Source organism: Plutella xylostella, chromosome 14 (assembly GCF_932276165.1).
Source record: "Plutella xylostella chromosome 14, ilPluXylo3.1, whole genome shotgun sequence".
NCBI classification, from domain to species: Eukaryota; Metazoa; Arthropoda; class Insecta; order Lepidoptera; family Plutellidae; genus Plutella; species Plutella xylostella.
In genome coordinates, this window is record NC_063994.1 from 9,004,016 (window position 1) to 9,024,487 (window position 20,472).

The 20,472-nt window shown below is 41.1% G+C and overlaps 2 protein-coding genes across 3 annotated transcripts in view; one reads left to right on the forward strand and one right to left on the reverse strand.

Moving 5' to 3' along the window:
- Nucleotides 1-829: 829 nt before the first annotated feature.
- LOC105392346 lies at nucleotides 830-7,053 on the forward strand. 2 transcript variants are annotated; one of them, XM_011563955.3, is made up of 6 exons: nucleotides 837-1,401; nucleotides 3,215-3,426; nucleotides 3,676-3,728; nucleotides 5,572-5,670; nucleotides 6,317-6,423; nucleotides 6,910-7,053. In XM_011563955.3, exons 1-6 carry the CDS (start codon nucleotides 1,343-1,345, stop codon nucleotides 7,001-7,003), a joined length of 624 nt encoding a protein of 207 aa, XP_011562257.3. In that variant the 5' UTR covers nucleotides 837-1,342; the 3' UTR covers nucleotides 7,004-7,053. The 2 variants fall into 2 exon arrangements, with proteins under 2 accessions (XP_037976284.2, XP_011562257.3); XM_038120356.2 differs by lacking the exon at nucleotides 5,572-5,670 and having other exon boundaries at nucleotides 830-1,401.
- Nucleotides 7,054-14,844: 7,791 nt separating this feature from the next.
- LOC105392367 (hemicentin-1-like) overlaps nucleotides 14,845-20,472 on the reverse strand; it is a 55,835-nt gene continuing 50,207 nt past the window's right edge. Inside the window, exons 38-40 of the mRNA XM_048625575.1 lie at nucleotides 20,144-20,423; nucleotides 15,407-15,535; nucleotides 14,845-15,011 (exon numbers count right to left, since the gene is read on the reverse strand). Coding sequence (XP_048481532.1) covers nucleotides 14,878-15,011; nucleotides 15,407-15,535; nucleotides 20,144-20,423 — 543 coding nt within the window. The 3' untranslated portion in view covers nucleotides 14,845-14,877. The remainder of the gene's footprint in view (nucleotides 15,012-15,406; nucleotides 15,536-20,143; nucleotides 20,424-20,472) is intronic.

The window sequence follows — 20,472 nt, forward strand, 5'->3', positions numbered from 1 at the left end:
GCGTTTTACTTCATTATATCACACATTAGCACTACTCAGGAATGTACGTTACCATGCGCTACATTTATGGGGAATGTGGAGTTGCTATAGTCCACTTTTTTCGAGAAAGATACTCAAAATGCGTTTTTTTTATTAACTGTGACAACGTTGTCTCTTTTCCTACTCCCGGCCACACCACCTATTTTACTTTTACTCATTCCAATATGACTTACCCTTAATAAATTCAGTCAGATAAATTTCCTTCAAACAATTTTACATCGAGGTCGTTTTGTACTAAAATAGCAATAACTTTTTTGTTAATTGAAACAATAGCAACGTTTCATACCATTTTGGAAACTGCATTAAATGAGCAATCTTTTCAAATAAGGTGCCAGGTTTGCGTGGTATATTTTTTTTACAGTATGTAGAGTCAAAGTTGTTTATAAAAAAATACGATTACCTTTTATGACTTTGAAAACCGTGTTTTTTTTAAACATACAGCATTACTTGATATTATTTTTTACTGCGATCAAGAGCAGGGCTATACAGGGTGATGCAACACCAAACAAATTCTAACAATATGGATTTTTGTATCAGCGGCACGCAAAAAACTGATCCAAGGTGTCGATTTTCAGCAAATTTATAAAAGTGTCAATATCTCGAAAATTATCGAGTTTTTACTAAGGTCATATTGTGATATTCTGGCCTCTCATGAGCTGACCTATCAGCCCTTTAATGGATGACGTTGACTTTTGGGACACCCTGTATATCACCATAAATAGACATGTTTTTATCTACTTACCACCTCTCTCCCTATTCAGGTACTTACGTTCGTTCGGTTCACCAACATAGTTAATATATAATAGTTAAGTAATATATCAACATCAAAGAGTGAACCGGTTTAAAAACCGTGGAAGAATTATTTAAAACAGCCAGGAATAGAGAGCGCTGCAAAGATCTGACTGCCAACCTCCAATGATGGACAGGCACTATAAGAAGAAGAAGTAATAATATATGCGCATATTGCTAACAACTGATTAAAGTCAAGGTTTCCTAATTTAGATTATGCGAAAGGTTACCTCCTTACTGTTACTGTCACTCATACATAATATTATAGTCATCCTACCTGCACACAATATACCTACTTACTGAAGTACTGAAATAAAGCCCTATTTTGTCGTTACAAGGTTTATAATGAAATAATGAAAATACCTATAACCGCGACTGAAGAAGTTACAAGGGTAAAGGTAAGCAGGTTACCATAGGATAAGGATATTGTTAGATCGATGGTAGGGCGGCAGTAACTTGAAACTGCGACCAGCGACGGACTTCCATATTGTGCCAAACTATTTTCAGCCTCAAAATGAATGACAGTGAAATTGAGTCTCTCAGAAATGAACTGGAATACGAAAAACGTTGTAGGTTAGTAACTAGAAATGGTAGTTATGTGGTATGTTACTACCCAACTAACATCGTAGCGTTAAAAAAACTCTCATATAACTTGTATAATGGTTCCATTCGAAAATTAAAGTGTTAAGACATAGCTGTATAAGAGTGTAGGAGAGTGCTCTAACTCACTTATAACCACGAAAGAGGCCCACGATTTTGAGAGTAAAGGCTTTAGAAAGTCTGTAAAACGGTGTCATTGAAGTGTTTAAGTTATAGAAAGCCTGTAGTACGGTGTCATTGAAGTGCTAAAGTTACTATTGAAGAGCGTTTAATCACTCTCAGCTAGAACTTTTACCGGTATAGTTGTGGTTGTAGAATGGTTATTTGACTCCCTGACTCTTATTTGTTTGGTTAAAAAGGGTTAAGTGAGTATGCTACCGTTTTTCAAATACACTTTTACCATACAAGTTGTATGTCTTTGAAAATAATAGTGTCAACAGCAATCATACGCGACAGTATTAGAGTGACAGTATTGATTAATAGGTACTAAATAACAGTAAATATAATATATTAACTTGACTTAACATGTTTTGTGAATTGAAAATAATATGCCATTGCAATTTTACTGTAATGTATACTATATTTCCCACCTCAATTTTAATGCGCTCCGAATTTATTAAGGATTTCAAATGAAACATAAGTAAATATAAAATAGACGACTCAATTTTGTATTTTTTTGTATCCTTGCTGTATGTCCATTAGTTTCATAAATCAATTGGCATGACTGGAATGACAAAATTCTTAAATAAGTAAGTATTTTAAAGCAAAATATTGTTAATCCCAGCAATTTATAGGTTAGGTCGTCAATGCAAATGGCGAACTTACATTTAAGACATATAGACTCACCTAAGTCATCTATTACACATTTTGAAATAGAACACCCTTAGCCAAGGGTATTATGCAGTCTTAGTCGATCCGCACAGTCTTGCTTAACACCGTTACTTTTACAGTCTACTTGCCAAACGCAATAAGCGTAAGTTAAGTTAACCTTAAAGATTAAAACTGCATTGTTGAGTTTTTCAACACTGTAAGAATCTTGTCTTACTGCACTCTTGACAAAATCTCTTTTATAACCAATTCCTGCAGCCTAAAGTCAATATGACACCTAAAGATTTATATGAGTATTAAAGGAAACCACTTAACAACCATGAGTGTTAACAAGTGTCAGTGAGCACTCTTGTATAGCTTTAGGTTCTAGAAACAGTTTAAACCTATAACATCTTAATTATAATTGCTTTGACTAATACCATTTAAACACTTAAACCTGCTGTTAACACTAATTTAATTTTGTAACTCATCTTTATCGCTTTATGTTAGAACTGAGATAATTATAACACAGTTATACAGGTTAAAGTTATAAAAATAGCTGTAACTGAGGGTAAAATGTTTGTTGGGTATGTAGGTAGGACTTAAATAGGTAAAAAACCTCGATTAATTCGTAAATTGACTAGACTTAGTTACTTAAGCTAAACTTAATACGCATCATAGCATAATATTTGTAATAAGGACCATAACATTTATAAGTAGGTAATGCAAGGTATGGTACCTAGCATAAAATTAACTTAGTTAATGCAAAGTAGGCAGTTGGAGATAAGTATGCACTTACGAAGAATGCGTTGAATTTGAGATATCTCGTACCTAAAGTAGATAGAGATAGGTACAGTGTGTGCCCTGTAGATAACTAGACATAGACAATAGACCTGTTAACTTATAAGAATTTACTTATGTAGGTACCTGTACTATGCCAATACTGTAATAAATAATGCCGTATAAATTTGCTTTACAGAGAAACTGCATCATGGCAAAACGGGCACTTAGAGAAGCAAATAGTGAACCTTCAAGAGGACCTGCGGAGACCAGACTACTCCTGGGACGGGGACGAAGAGCTGGAGAAGGAGAGCGACCGCCACAGGAACCTTCTGGAAGCCATCGAGTCTCTGCGCAAAGAGCTGCCGATATTGAAGGACAAAATCAGGAACGCCAAGATTTGTGGGCCTGGTATGTAGGGAGTTAAGACTATAATAATATAGTTACCTTATCCTAAAGTTGGCAGCTGTGGATAGTTACATAAATTCATGTTATTTCTTCTTTATATGACATTTAACAAAAGTTGCAGTGTTTTTTTTGGTCGTGAAAGCAGAGTGTAGGTTTTTTGAATGGCCAGCAGCTTATATTTAGGTTTTTTTTTGTTATACATTGACACTATTATGTTTATCGTACCTAAGGGATTTAACTTATGTCTTACAGACTGCAGGCTGAAACATGATGACCTCAACATTAATTTGGATATCTTAACGCCCGTAAGTAGCTCTTTATATGAATATAACTAGTTACATGTAATATGTACTTAACTATATCCCATTCTACAGGGAAAGAAATCTGACAGAACCTTTATTACATTCTAATAAGGTTAGTTTTTGTTCGTATCAGATGTCTTTCCCCGTGGAATGGGATATAGGTAAATTCAAGTCAAATAAAATGATTCCCTCATAAAATGATATAAATAAGAAAACAGGTAAGTTTAGTTGGTAGGTTGGTATAATTATAACAACCTACCAACTAAACTTACCTGTTTTCTTATACAGGCTCTTGCAAAAGGGTAATCCCATCAAAAACAATACTTGTCATAAAAACCAAGTCTCGTAACTCAGTTGTTCTACGGTAAAAAGATGTGAGATCCATGTAATACCAAGTCTTATCCACGCACGCATCTCAATCTTAAAAATATTTAATATTTTATATAAAAAATATATTTTATATGAAAATCTAAGAGATTGCTTAATATTTAGTTAGTGTAAAACGTTTTCTCCCGAAACCAGATTTTCATTAAGAAAAATACCTATTGTCAGTCGCGTGCAGCAGTGCATCTCTATCGCACCCGTGCACGGGGCATGAGAGCGCAAGCGATAAGAAATCTTTTCCTAAATACCTATTTCGCTAGAATCGCGAAGGTATACTATCCTCTTAAATTCCAACCTTAGTTTCCAATACCCAAAGTTAATTGTAGGTACATTAAGAAAATTTGACTAAGTATATGTTGCACTGGTAGCCTGATGTGCTTTGTCCGTAGGTACAGGTAGGTAATCCATCCTTTTCGGATTTAATTTGCATGACGGGAATTTTTTGCTCGATTTGGTAGGGGCACTACCATGCATCTATATTTACTTGGTGGGGGCACTGCCGTGCCCCCAGATATGTGATCATGAAATTATTTAAGCAGTTATGTACCTATTACCTATCTATAAAACTGGACCAAAATTGAAATTTTTTATTCGAGTTGGTGCCCGTGCCCCCAAATATTTTAGTTTTTCCTTGATTCATACACCAAACACTACTTGAATTTCAAATTTGAAGCTTCTAGGTCTGCTAGAAGTGCCTTAGAATTTTTATGATCGGTGAGTCAGTCAGTGAGTGACAATATTAAGAAACTTTGACCCGTTATAATTCTTAAAATACTGTTTCAAATTTAATGAAATTTGAAATATACCGTGTCTTTACAATGCCTGCATGGTTACTGAAAATTCAGTCTTCTAGTTTTATCCACAACGAAGTTACAGGGGGTCGAAAATGGTCTGAATTGCTTCGAGAAAAGGATGGTACGGCTGTGCCGCTTTTTTGCTCGACTTGGTGGGGGCACTGCCGTGCCCCCAGATACTAAGACGAAACCTACATGTGCAGCATGTTATACCTATCTAAACCCAAAAGTGAAAATACATTGTCCATAGTGACCAACTAAGTTTCTAATTGTTTTTCGCGAATTTTGAATTAGAACTGGGGAATCGGGCCTACTCCAAAGTGGCGACATCTGCAATTAGCTTTGCGTTTTCGACCCCATTTAGTTAGCGTTGTCGGATTCTACAGGGTGTTGCAAAATTGGTATACTAAGCCGAAACCTACATGTGCAGCATGGTATATCTAAGCCCGAAACTGAAATCAGAATTTGGATATTCGCGAAAAAATAAAATATTTTCCATAGTAAAAAGTCACGTGACCAACAAAGTTTCTATGGAAAATGTTTTTTTTTCCGCGAATTTTCGAATTCTGATTTCAGTTTCAGGCTTAGATATACCATGCTGCACATGTAGGTTTCGGCTTAGTATACCCTTTTTGCAACACCCTGTATATTAAAAATTGTACTCGTAGTCGGAGCTTCTTCGCACAGTGAAGAGGTTCGAGCGCATCAAGACCGACCTGATCAGCACGCTGCGCAGCAAGGAGTGGCGCCTCGACTCCGAGTCCAAGGTAACAACACCATAGTTAGAAGTAATAAACTCATTTGTGCCGGGTGGCAGAAAGGGACTTTAAGCTAATGTCGGCATTAAATATCACCCTCTTATTCATAGAAGTTATAGGACGTTTTAGCTATGGAACTGTTGTCCCTCTCTGTCAAAGAACATTTTTTTCTGCGTTAGAGAGGGACAAAATAGGTCAATAGGTAAAACGTCCTATAACTTTTCTATGAATAAGGGGGTAAGTGTGTCTGTCACTTTCAGTTCGTATACTGCCAAAGCAAGACACCATTAAATTTAAGGTTGTCAATAGCTTAAAGTTCCTTTCTGCAACTCAGCGTTACTTAGTTACTTTATTCACAACTACTAATTGATAATCAATGGACAATCCAAGGTAACATAACATTCCAAAGTACGAGTACCTAACATATAACATGATACGATTTTAAATTTGAATCAGTAACACGACACAGGCCTAAACTAGTTTGGAAGCATGGTAGTAGCCCCTGTTACATGCTGCAATCTATTTTTTTTTTAAAGTACCTATCTTTCTTACTACACAATTTATTTGTTTTATCAACATAACAGCTCCATAGATTTAATTTTTATTTAAGTAGTTGCTTACATTTGATTTGATTTTCTGTACGTTTGTTTGTCAGTTGTTCGTGCGAGTGAATGACCAGCGGACGTACCTGCACAACGAGCTGATGATCTGCCAGAACAACATCATGCGGCTGCAGAGGAACGCGCCCTTCGGACATTACAAGTAACTATTTAAACCGATACTTTGTGAAATATAGCTTTAGTGCCAATTTCGTCATAGTCGGTTAGAGCATAACCAGGGATTATTGGTTGACTTTTGACTGCTTTTGACACAGCTGTCAAGAATTTAGTATGGAGATGACGTATAATTGATGAACCAATGCCTGGTCTAGATCTAACCGACTATGGAGAAATTGAAGCTTAGTTAATAATAACATAGCAAACGTTTGACGAGTCATTTTTATTTTTCAAGGGAACACGAACGTTTTTAATTGCGCGGATTTAATCACGCACGCGTGACACCCGCGTGTTTTTTTCCAGACCGTAAGGCCAAGAAAAAGCTATAGGTACTACTGTGAAATCACAAACTCAGTTGGCGCCATCTATTGGTATACTTAGGTACCTATCACTGACACCAATCCTCCTCTTTTCAACCTAACATGGAATATAAACAATAATGTTTTTGTGTAATATTGGCTTTACCTTCCAGTGTTGCCCGTAGGAGTGACGAGAGAGTCTTGGACCCAAAGCGAGGCCCCATAAAGAAGATATTCGGGGAGAAACTTGCACCGATCTCCACATAAATTATATAAGAGCTGTTACATGATGTTATAGTGGAAGTTGTGACCAAAATCAAACGTAGAAAATTACCTGCTACTTTCATCTTTAAATTCAGAAAAATGTTATAAGGCATTTCAATGTAAAGAGTCTTCTACTCATAAGGTAAAACATAGGTATCAAAGGTCTTATTTCGATTTAAAAAGATACATATTAGTATTTTTTTGCACGTTATCGTATATTTTTCTATATAAAATCCACTTATTAGATATATTTTTCACGAAATCTTACTTAATACACAAAGAAAAATCTAAAATAGATTTTAACTACTTACATAATATATTAATGGGCTGGACCCACTTAGGTATACAAGTACTGTGTGTTTTGTCAGGTACTTACATTATTTAAGCAGGCTTTTAAGTATCGTATAAATACTGAAATAAATATGAACCATTGACTCACGGTGGCATATTTATTAAGCTGATGGTCGAAAGGCCGAATCGCCTTAAATAAATTAAATATACCTACTAAAGTTAGATACACCTGAAAGTAAAACACAAAATAAATAGCACTTGTAGTTATAAAATAAAATATGTTTATTAGGTATATTGTAACGTGAATAACTTAAAATTATGAACACAATTATATTATTGTTATCAATAAAATTCCTTTAAAAACATCATGCTTACGTATTACTACACACACCTTAATAAAAGTTAATTTATGAAGTAGGTAGAACCTATTTCATAATAATTAAACCACGTTTTATTAAACGCTTCTCCAACAAACGACCCATTGCGCCCTTTCAAACCTTGTTTTATACCTATCTACATCCTCGACCAATGAACGACTAGCAACTGTGCTTGGCCGAGGATACTGTCTCGGCCGCCAGGCGTAATCAGGTAAAATTCGCGATCGGATCGCGTTGGATCGTCTGGTGTGGACCCGGCTACAGTGAAACTATAAAGTCCTGAAATTAATGTTTGAGGAACTAAAATTCTCAGGAGCCTGGCACCATTAGAAAAGAAACATAAAAGTCATAACAATTGTTTATGTCAATAGACGGTTGGCTGTTTTTTTGAATTTTCTTATTAATTATAAGGATAATCTAGATAAAAGCAACAATTTACGCTTGGTTGCAATTAGGAAGATGAAGAAAAATATTCGTAGTCAAGCTAGTGAAGTTATTTATCGAGTTTTAATACAATGTTTAGCGGAACATCAAGCTGGACACATTTTGTCGAATTTGGAGGATGTTTACGCTCGTACAGCGTCTATGACGGGTATGTAGCATTGTACAAATTGTAATAACTCATTTTTTATTAGTACCAACGCTTCATTTATCGATAAACCTAGGTTTAGAGCCCAAGTCGAACATTGTTTACATATCTGATTGTAGGTTTCATTTGGTTTCAGTTGAGTCAAACCTTAACATTTTGATACTTGAAGATATATTTTTTGTTTACTTACTAAATTCACATTGTGTGAATTTGGGGGGCATTGTGTGACTCAAAAATATTTTTTTATTTTATTTTATAGTTATATCGGACCAGTGTGCCAAAGAGGGCAAAATATGGAATATTTCTAACTCCTGGAAGAAACAGAACTGGCCGTCCAAAAAGAGAAATTGATGTCTTTACTATGTGTGCCCTTCGTCAACAGATCCAGTTTTTTTTATACAGTTGTAATAACGTTATGTAACAAGACTGCTAACCGTTTTCCCGCGAAAACAAATCGCGCGCCGAAAACGGTTAGCGTCCCACGCCGCCGCGCCGTTTTACTGCGCAGACCGCGTCCCGCGTCCTCCCCTTCACCCGCGCGCACCCCGCGCTCGCGCCACCGGCCAGCGAAGCCCGCGCAGTCAGTCGGCGCCAACCCGTTTCCCGACTTCACGCTCGCTCTTGCGCCGCTTCGGAAATTTGTTTTTACGCAAGACTACCACGCTTACCTAATTTACCTCCTAGTTGTGCATAGTCTTCTCATAGTGGCGCCCAACTCGCGGAGACGCGTGAATGTATGTGTGTGCGAAGAAAAATATGCTGCCGAAAAGGAAGAGCGAAGCGTCGTGACCTCGACGAAGACGACAGCAGCGGCACCGCCGGCGAGACCACGGTAATGCCCCGCCCAGGCGGCGGCGCGCCCGCCGAGCACGTGGCGGTTGTCCCTACCGCAGCGAGCGACCTCCCCGCCGCGCCCGGCGCGCCCTACGCGCACGAGCAGAACGCGGCACGCGGGTCCCCTGCGGTGCGCGCCCTCCCCGCCACGCCCGGCGCGTCGCACGAGCACGCTGCGCGCGGCCGCCCTGCCTCGGCTGACTTGGCTGGCCCGCCCTACGCGTCCTACGACTACCGGCGAGTGGAAGGTGACGACCCGCCCCGGCGCGCCCAGCGTGCCCGCGGCGCGCGCTCCCGCCGCCTCCCCCGCCGCGCCTGATGCGCCCGCCACGCACGACGCGCTATACGAGTACGCGGCGCGCAGCCCCCCCGCGGCGCGCAAATTCCGCCGCTTCCGCCGCTACACTCGACGCGTTCGCCTGCGTGCTGCTGGACACCGTCGCCAAGGCCGCCAAGACCAACCGCGTCTTTATGGAGAGGACGGTGATGACCCGCCCCGGCGCGCCCAGTGTGCCCGCGGCGCGCGCTCCCGCCGCCTCCCCTGCCACGCACGACGCGCCCGCCACGCACGACGCGCCCTACGAGTAAGCGGCGTGCAGCCCCCGCGGCGCGCAAATTCCGCCGCTTCCGCCGCTACACTCGACGCGTTCGCCTGCGTGCTGCTGGAAACCGTCGCCAAGGCCGCCAAGACCAACCGCGTCTTTATGCAGAGGATGGTGATGACCCGCCCCGGCGCGCCCAGTGTGCCCGCGGCGCGCGCTCCCGCCGCCTCCCCTGCCACGCACGACGCGCCCGCCACGCACGACGCGCCATACGAGTAAGCGGCGTGCAGCCCCCGCGGCGCGCATATTCCGCCGCTTCCGCCGCTATACTCGACGCGTTCGCCTGCGTAACGGCGGCGCAGCTCTCTGTCTTCATGGAGAGGACGGTGATGACCCGCCCTGGCGCGCCCAGCGTGCCCGCGGCGCGCGCTCCCGCCGCCTCCCCTACCAGCACACGGAGCCCGGCCGCCCGCCTCGTCAGGCAGAGCTGGCCCGCCCGGTGCCTTCCACCAGCACACGGAGCCCGGCCGCCCGCCTCGTCAGGCAGAGCTGGCCCGCCCGGTGCCTTCCACCAGCACACGGAGCCCGGCCGCCCGCCTCGTCAGGCAGAGCTGGCCCGCCCGGTGCCTTCTGGGAGCACACGGAGCCCGGCCGCCCGCCTCGTCAGGCAGAGCTGGCCCGCCCGGTGCCTTCTGGGAGCACACGGAGCCCGGCCGCCCGCCTCGTCAGGCAGAGCTGGCCCGCCCGGTGCCTTCTGGGAGCACACGGAGCCCGGCCGCCCGCCTCGTCAGGCAGAGCTGGCCCGCCCGGTGCCTTCTGGGAGCACACGGAGCCCGGCCGCCCGCCTCGTCAGGCAGAGCTGGCCCGCCCGGTGCCTTCTGGGAGCACACGGAGCCCGGCCGCCCGCCTCGTCAGGCAGAGCTGGCCCGCCCGGTGCCTTCTGGGAGCACACGGAGCCCGGCCGCCCGCCTCGTCAGGCAGAGCTGGCCCGCCCGGTGCCTTCTACCAGCACGCAGCGCGCGGCGCGCAGTACCCCCGCGCGCGCAGAACCCCTGCGCAGACCACCCTACCGTCCGATCATCAGTGTTCTCGAGGACGACGAACAGTTTAGGGGGAGGATCAGGGCTGTCACCATGCTACTCCGAACGCGAGGGCGCTTAGTTCGGACTAGAGGGGGAGGATGTAACAAGACTGCTAACCGTTTTCCCGCGAAAACAAAATAAACAAATCGCGCGCCGAAAACGGTTAGCGTCCCACGCCGCCGCGCCGTTTTACTGCGCAGCTCTACTGCGCAGACCGCGTCCCGCGTCCTCCCCTTCACCCGCGCGCACCCCGCGCTCGCGCCACCGGCCAGCGAAGCCCGCGCAGTCAGTCGGCGCCAACCCGTTTCCCGGCTACACGCTCGCTCGCGCTCCCAACGGACATTAGTTTAGTGTTACAATAAGATTACCTCACTTGCATTATTACGTGTCTGTAGAACCTTGAAATACAGTGCTTTGTATTCCCTGAGTCGTGTGTTTTCCCTACCACTCCCACGATAGGACCTTTCTCATAGTTATCTAAATAAATATTTATTGGTTTCACTATTAGCCTTCATATTTACACCTTCTAGCTTGTATAAGAGCTTTTTTGTGGATGGTAAGTTGTTTTTAAAATACATAAATAGGTAGGAAGTTAACAGGCAAAATTTCAAGTATCAAAGTCAGTTAAGTTCCGCTATATAGGGTTGCTACATGAAAGATAGCAGTGCCCTCATTTAATTTCAGGACTTTATAGTTTCACTGTATTTATTGGGCTAAGCCCCAGTTTCACCATACTCTATTAGATCATTATAAAAATTAACACCCCTGTTACATTGTAAGTGTCATCTAAAATAATTATACGCCATGTCCATCTTAAATTCTTGACAGATGTGTCAAAAGTCAACTACTAATCCCTTGTTATGATGTACTTAGGGCCAAATTCACGGGTTGCATAGAAATCTAAGTTTTATTAAACTACGATTTCATTAATCACGATTGCCAATTTCGTCTAACTGCGTTTAGAGTAACCTGAAATTCATCGGTGCTATTTTAATCTCGTTTACGTCACCGGTGTTTCAGCTACAGACGAGCCAGCAACACTGAAATGCGTTTAGTTATTGCGTCGCGCCGTACATACTTTTTGCGTATTTTGATTTCGAGCAATGGAGTAACAAAACGTTTTGACACATTATAAAACAAAAAAATTATATATGTCGTTGTCAAAGCGTTGTTATTTGCTCAGTGGTTTGTTTATGACGTTTGACAATGACAGCTTTCTATAACTGCGTTTAGCAACGCTAACTGGCCAATTTATAGCAGTTACAGCTGTAACTGCGTTTTGCTCTAATCTTGGTTAATATTGGTGGGTGAAAATCGAAATGAGCGTATAAGCTCGTTTAGAGCATAAACTGCGTTTTCGATCCTTCTAACGACGTTTAATTACTTCGGTGAATTTGGCCCTTAATAGTGGTGTTCATGATCTAACAGAGTATGGTGAAACTAGGCCTAAGAGTAAAACAATAGGAAGGTTTGGTGTTACGTCACCGATCTGGATTGTTTCACGTATTTGGCGGGAATATCCATGGATATGCCGGTGTACTCCGAATCTATCTCTTCCACTTGCCGGTGGTGTGAAGTTGCTGAAAAACATTACATACGTAATTATGCTTTATGTTAGGTACAGTAATATAACGAAATATATTATATAATATAGCAAATAAAGAAACGATGCGAAAATGGCAACCAGACTCATGCTCTAGCCCTAACTGTATGACTGTCAATAGTCCATCCTGCTCCCACTTATGTAGGTAGCAGCCGCCATTGCAATATTTTTTCTTGTGTCTGCGCTCGAAATAATTTGCCAAAACTGCCATGTGTGGTCGGTATATTCGCTAAAATTACGACTAGCTAAGTGTGGTGCCAACATTACTTTACAGATAATTTGGTAAAACATACATAGACGGCTGAATGGAGTAGTGGTTAGCGACCCTGACTGCTATGCCGAAGGTCCCGGGTTCGATTCCCGGCTGGGGCAGATATTTGTTTAAAGATAGATATTGGACTCGGGTCTTGGCTGCTGATATTTATATTTAGTATGTATCTATCTAGCTTGGGGTTGGCCGTGTGTGAGATGTTTATTTATTATTATTTTAGTCCTAGCTGTTCCCGCGAGCTTCGCTTCGCCTTAAAAAGTTTTCCCGTGTGAATTCCGGGATAAAAGTAGCCTATGTTCTTTCTCAGGGTCTAGACCATATGTATACCAAATTTCATTCAAATCCATCCAGTAGTTTCGGCGTGAAAGCGTAACAAACAGACAGACAGACACAGTTACTTTCGCATTTATAATATTAGTTAGGATAGTTAGGATTAGGATAAACATCTCACACACGGCCATCCGACCCCATGCTAGGCAGAACCTGTGTTATGGGTGTCGGACAGCTGATATATCTACACAAATACATAGATAGATAGATACATACTATATAAATAGCAACACCCAAGACCCGAGTACAAGTATCTGTCTTTAAACAAATATCTGCCCCAGCCAGGAATCGAATCCGGGGTTAAGTAATGGTGGCACCACACTTGGCTAATCGTAATTTTTTATTTTGATGTTTTGTATATGCCGAATACCAAAAATTAAGGTAAATTGGGCAATAATGGCCCGTCACGTATACAGAACTATTATCCTAAAGTATCACGATAAAGTGCTAGTCGCACAATTTTTTCATATTACCTGACTTCAGCCTAACTACTTAATGTATTTTTTATTAATACAACACTTACAAGTTAGCCATTTTGAATATTGGAAAGTGTCAGGTAATGGCGCCATTTATTATAATTATTATAAAATCTTACACAGAAACATTTTAAAACCCGAGAGTCCTGGAAAGATCCTACAAATATCCATCAAATATGTTTCAAGTTATAGTAGAGTTACATCCAGGACTAATTTAGAACTTAAAAGCTGTCTTCCAAGGTTATGTTAACGTTAAATTAAGGTTGTGAAGGTTATATTTAGATTCTGTGTAATTAGATCAAAAGGTTCTGGGTTTGAGCTATAGGTTTTGCTGTAGCTCTCAGAAAGGTTCTAAAACGTGGGCCCTTTTTGCACTCAGGAGGTTAATATAAGGTTAATATAACGTTATTGAGCCTTCTAAGACTTACGAGTAGATTTCCATACTAAGGTTCTAGAACCTTTTCAAAACCTTTCTAAAACCAAAAATGTTACTTGGGAGGCTACTTTTTATCCCGGAATTCTCACGGGTTTTTTTTAAGTTGAAGCGAAGCTCGCGGGAACCGCTAACTATTTATTATAATGTTAGTATCACATACGTGTGTAGCACGTCCGGCAGTCGCTGCGCAGGCGCATGTGCGCGGGACACGCGCAGACGTGCCCGCCCGCCGTGTTCACGCACGCGAACTGGCAGCCGTGCGCGCCCGTCGAACACTCGTTTATGTTTGCTATATACCTATAGATTTTCTTCTTCTTAAGTCCTTTAACTCCTAGTGGAGCATAGGGCCGCAAAAATAGATTTCCACTTCTGACGATCAGAGGCAATAGAGATAGGAAATCTACACAAATACATAGATAGATAAATCCTAATCCTAACTAACATTATAAATGCGAAAGTAACTGTGTCTGTCTGTCTGTTACTCTTTCACGCCAAAACTACTGAACGGATTTGAATGAAATTTGGCATACATATGGTCTAGACCCTGAGAAAGAACATAGGCTACTTTTTATCCCGGAATTCCCACAGGAAAACTTATAAAGGCGCGAAGCTATATATTATAATGTTAGTATCACATATAAGTGTGTAGCACGTCCGGCGGTCGCTGCGCAGGCGCATGTGCGCGGGACACGCGCAGACGTGCCCGCCCGCCGTGTTCACGCACGCGAACTGGCAGCCGTGCGCGCCCGTCGAACACTCGTTTATGTTTCCCGTGGGAATTCCGGGATAAAAATAGCCTATGTTCTTTCTCAGGGTCTAGACCATATGTATACCAAATTTCATTCAAATCCGTCCAGTAGTTTCGGCGTGAAAGCGTAACAGACAGACAGACAGACAGACACAGTTACTTTCGCATTTATAATATTAGTTAGGATAGTTAGGATTAGGATTAGGATAAACATCTCACACACGGCCATCCGACCCCACGCTAGGCAGAACCTGTGTTATGGGTGTCGAAGTATAAGCTATTTATTATAATGTTAGTATCACATACGTGTGTAGCACGTCCGGCGGTCGCTGCGCAGGCGCATGCGCGCGGGACACGCGCAGACGTGCCCGCCCGCCGTGTTCACGCACGCGAACTGGCAGCCGTGCGCGCCCGTCGAACACTCGTTTATGTCTGCAATGGAGGTGGGAAAATAAAAAATATTAATATAGGGCACCCGTTGAACACGCGTTTGTGTCTGCCATGGAGATAGGAAAATTAAAATTGATTTTAGGGCGCCCGTTGGACACTCGTTTATACTCGACTTGGCCTGTGTCTATGATTTTAGTTCTTTGGCAAGTCAAGTTAGTAAGTCTTTCACTCACCCAAAGAAATTAAACGCCTGGAATAGATAAGCGATAAGGCCGCCTATTGCGCTTACTTTTAAGTCAAATTTATTGTATTGCATTGCATTGCATTGTATTGTATTGTATTGTATTGTATTGTTTTAAACTGCGTTGTACTGTGTTGTGTTGTGTTATGTTATGTTATATTATAATTATATTTTATTATATTGCAACTGTCCTCACCCAAGCACCTCTGCCCCCCTCCCCGCGCCGCGTACCCCGCGGGGCAGGCGCAGCGGTACCCGCCCGCCGCGTTCTCGCACGCCTGCGTCGAGTGGCACGCGTTGGACTCGAGCAGGCACTCGTCGATGTCTGGGGGAGAAAGGAAAAGGTTCCCCACTCGGCACGTGCTAAGGTAATCTCACCCAACACCCAACATTTCGCTAACCGTAATAGGTATTAGATATATTTTAGTATTTTAAGAATTCCCGACAAAAAAAACTTACGGCATTTGGAAGGAACTAGTAATATGTATATGTCAATGGAAGGGACACATAAATTAAAATACATAATATAGGTACTTAGAGAGGCAATACTCAGCGTGGTCACAAAAAAATATAATAATTATAATATATATAGCTGGATTACCACTGACACACTCATTGACATGATTGTTCTCCCAGAAGGAGCCATTTTTTGATATAAAAATGTTTTAGGGAAATGTACAGGGTGCTCGGGTGAGTAGAGAAAAACCTCGACTTTTTAAAAAAAGTTGTAAAAAAAAAATATTTTTTTTGTTCCTCCATTTTGGTGACCATACATTTTTTTATATTTCGAGGGTGTATTAAGAATGTCTGACAGATTATAAAAAAAATATAAAAAAATAAAAAAACAAAATGGCGGCCGAGTTGCAGTGAAGCTAAGTTTAGGGCGTGTCAGACCCGACTTGAGGTGAATTGATCTCCCGGAAGGGGGGGAGGTGGGGGGATGCTGTTTTTTGTAAACGGTGGGGCACATGATGAAATTTAAGGGAAAATTCCAAAAAATGTTTTTTTTTTGATTGCGGGGGGAGGGGATATTTTTTTATAAAAACGTGTTTTTTCGGGGATTTTCAAAGCATTTTTTTATTGTGTTGGGGGCATTTGACAGGTTTGACTTGTATGGAGCGGTTGTGTAGTTTGATAAGTAGAGTTGCCACGTGAAAGAATTTTCCCCATTTTTAGGGTAAATTTCGAGATTTTCCCCAAAAACATGAAAAGTAGAAATGGCCACTTTTGATTTTAAAATTTCATGCAGTTTTGTCGGAAAGACCCGTACTAATGACATTTGACCATTTTTATTACTTTCGACTGGCAACCCTGCGCGATAGGCGAGATTATATTTTTTCGGATTTTTTTACGTCGACCCAACTTGAGGTGAATTGATCTCCCAGAAGGGAGGCAGGTGGAGTGATGATTTTTTTTGGACACGGTCTGTTGTATGGTGCAGTTTATGGGAAAATTTCTAAAAATTTAAAAAACAAAATGGCGGACTGCTTTGGCGGCCATTTTGTAAAAGTGACTTTTTTTCACGATTTTTGATTGATTTTTTCACGTGTTTTGAGTGGTAGGAGAGATTTGTCTTGTACAGCGCATTTGTGTAGTTTGTTGGGTAGACTATACCAGTTAAATAAAATTTCCCCATTTTTAGGGAAAATTTTGAGATTTTCCCCAAAAACCTGAAAAATAGAAATAACCGTTTTGGATTTTAAAAAATGATGCAGTTTAGTCAGAAAGGCTCATACTAATGACATTTGACTATTTTTATCACTTTCGGCTGGCAACCCTGAGAAATACGGGAGATTATATTTTTGAAAAAGTTCGACGTCGATTCAAGTTGAGGTGAATTGATCTCCCAGAAGGGGGGGAGGTGGGGTGATGTTTTTCTTTGTACATGGTTGGATATATGGTGAAATTCATGGGAAAATTGGGAAAACTGCAAAAATCAAAATGGCGGATGAAGTGGCAGCCATTTTGTAAAAGAGAAATATTACATGTTTTAAGGCTATTTCACCTGTATTGAGTGGTCTGACAGTTTTGACTTGTAGAGCACGTTTGTGTGTTTAGGTACACTTAATTTTTCTATGAAATAAAAACTCCCCATTTTTAGGGAAAAAAACAAAATTTCCACAAAAACATGGGAAATTTTACATAAATATGCAATTTTATCGTTTTGTGATGGTCTGAGGGGATTCAAATGTATGGCGCGTTTGTGAAATTAAATGAATAAATTTTTAATTAGAAATAAAAACTACCCACTTATAGGGAAAAAATTAAAATTTCCCTAAAAACATGGGAAAATTTACATTAATATGCAATTTTATCACTTTGACATGGTCTGAGGGGTTTCGAATGTAAAGCGTGTTTGTGTAGTTAAATGTATACAATTTTAATTTAAAATAAAAATTCCCCACTTATGGGGAAAAAAATCAAAATTTCCCTAAAAACATGGGAAAATTTACATAAATATGCAATTTTATCACTTTGAGATGGTCTGAGGGGTTTCGAATGTATAGTGTGTTTGTGTAGTTAAATGCATACAATTTTAATTTAAAATAAAAACTCCCCACTTATGGAGAAACAAAATCAAAATTTCCCTAAAAACGTATAAAAAATTACCAACATTAGCAATTTCACCCCGTTGAAGTGGTCGGACGGATTTATGGTATATGGCGCATTTGTGTAGATAAATACAAACAATAATTATTTAGAATAAAAACTCCCCAATTGTAAGGAAAAAATCAAAATTTCCCTAATAACGTAGAAAAAATTACCAACATTAGCAATTTCACCCCTTTGAAGTGGTCAGACAGATTTGTGTTAAGTATATGGCGCATTTGTGAAGATAAATACAAATAATTATTTTTAAAAATAAAAATCCCCACTTTTAGAGGAAAAAATATTTTCACTAAAAATATACAAAATGTCAATCAACTTTACCACAGTGTAAGTGCCGAGCGCAGCGAGGCCATAGTCCTTCTACAAGCTATACCAAAATAAAACCAGCCCAGCGCAGCGAGGCATCCGACAAGTAACCCTGCCATAAAGGCAAGAAATCCGAGCGAAGCGAGGCATTATGTATCATAATTATCAATATCAATAAATTAAAACTACGGGAAAAGTCCCGTTTAAGAAGTGGAAAGCCGAGCGAAGCGAGGCAAAGCAACCTAAACCATCAATCCAAAACCTAGAGAGCCGAGCGGAGCGAGGCAAAACTACTGAAACCAACATCCGAAAACCCGAAGAGCCGAGCGAAGCGAGGCTAAAGTACAATAAACAGCAAGTGCCTATGTAACTGCAGAGCCGAGCGAAGCGAGGCAGAACAACCGAGACTACCATTCCGAGCCCTGGAGAGGAGCCGAGCGCAGCGAGGCAAAACAATCCAAACCACTATACCACAAACCTTGGAGAGCCGAGCGTAACGAGGCAAAACATTTCAAAACATTATACCACAACAACTGAAGAGCCGAGCGCAGCGAGGCAATACAACTTAAGTATTACCTTACCGTAAAAGTGAGGCAAAACAATCCAACCATCATACCACAAACCTTGGAGAGCCGACCGCAGCGAGGCAAAACATTTCAAAACATCATACCACAACCACTGAAGAGCCGAGCGCAGCGAGGCAATACAACTTAAGTATAACCTTACCGTAAAAGATGAGCCGAGCGAAGCGAGGCAAAACTATGCGAACCACCATACTTCAAACCCTGGAGAGCAGAGCGAAGCGAGGCAAGACTACTCAAACTCTCGTCAACACAACTATATAACCTGAGAGCCGATTGTAGCTAAGAAATAACATGAATGAATAAAAAAGAAAGACAAAGTGTTACTCGTAGTTTGGGCGCGTTTATAGTTCCATACGTGTGCAACCAATTATGGATTAAATTTATTTAAGTATAATAATGTTAAAAAACGCTCTTTATCCTACTTACTTACTGTGTCTTAAACAGCAAACCCACATAAGAAATTCATGTAAGTATCAAAAAAGCCTGTAAATTTCATTGCTATGAAAAAGTTTATCTTCAGGACAGAGTAAACTAATAATCGAGAAGCTAGAAAAACGCGCAAATGGAGGTGACTCAGATTTTTTATGAGGTGTTAAAGAACCCAATATTTCTACACAAAACTATGTCGGTAAGTTAACGAAAGTAAGTAAGAAAAGTTTACGAAACCATAAAATGTCAATATAGATTAGTTTCTCTACCGTATTTGTGTGAGACAATCCGTAATTCACCATGAAAATAGTTTTCAAGGCAAATGTTAACATTCCTGTGGAGTTTTTTTTTTGTGTATAGCCAAATGCCAGAAATATCCGTTGTATTATGGCAAAGTCAATACCCATCTGTTACCAAATCTCATACTGAAATATTTTTTCAGCTACGTTAAATGCTTCCATATCTACCTATACATTATACCTACCTATATTCATACTGAAATTAGATTTGAAGGGAAAACGAAACCCCATGAAATGTTCGATACGTTATGGTCAATTTAATAACCGTATCTTACAAAAATTCATACTGAAAACTTTATCCCACCTGAAACAAAATCATCAGGTACCCCTTTTAAAACGAAATTTATACTGAAAGAACGGTTTTTAATCCAAAACAAAACACAACAAAGACTTGCTACGGTTTGTTTAAGTCAATACCCTGCTGAAACCGAAATTTATACTGAAAACTAATCCCACCTGAAATAAAATCATCAGTACCCCTTTAATAAAGACATTCATATTGAAAAAACAGTTTTTAAGGCGTAACAAAACGCAAGAAAGATTGGTTACGATATGTTCAAGTCAATACCCTGCTGAAACCGAAACAAACGCATCATAGCCCCGCGCGGCTGCTTGCAGCCCGCGCCACAACGCAACCTCTAGTATATATTATATAATTTGAACTTAAACTCTGTTAAAATCACGAGTATAATAAGTAATGCTTACCTTCACACGAATCAGTATCTTCATGATACGTAAACCCAACGCCACAGGGTCCATTTTCCTTTACAGCCAGCCCTTCAACTTCAAACACCTTCTTCAAATTAGATTCTGGCTGTTCAAAAATCGTCTCCACATCTTCAAAGTTAGGCTCGTAAGGGTCAATTTCGTATGTGGTCTCAGGCGAGTAGGGATCCGGAGGGGTTTGGGCAATATTGTGTAAAACGTCGTTTGGTGAATCGGCTTCAGTTTCTGGGCATTTCGGCAGGCGAGGGCATTTCCTTATCTGTGTGGACGAAAATATTAAAGTCACTCAGAGAGTAAGTTTAGGATAA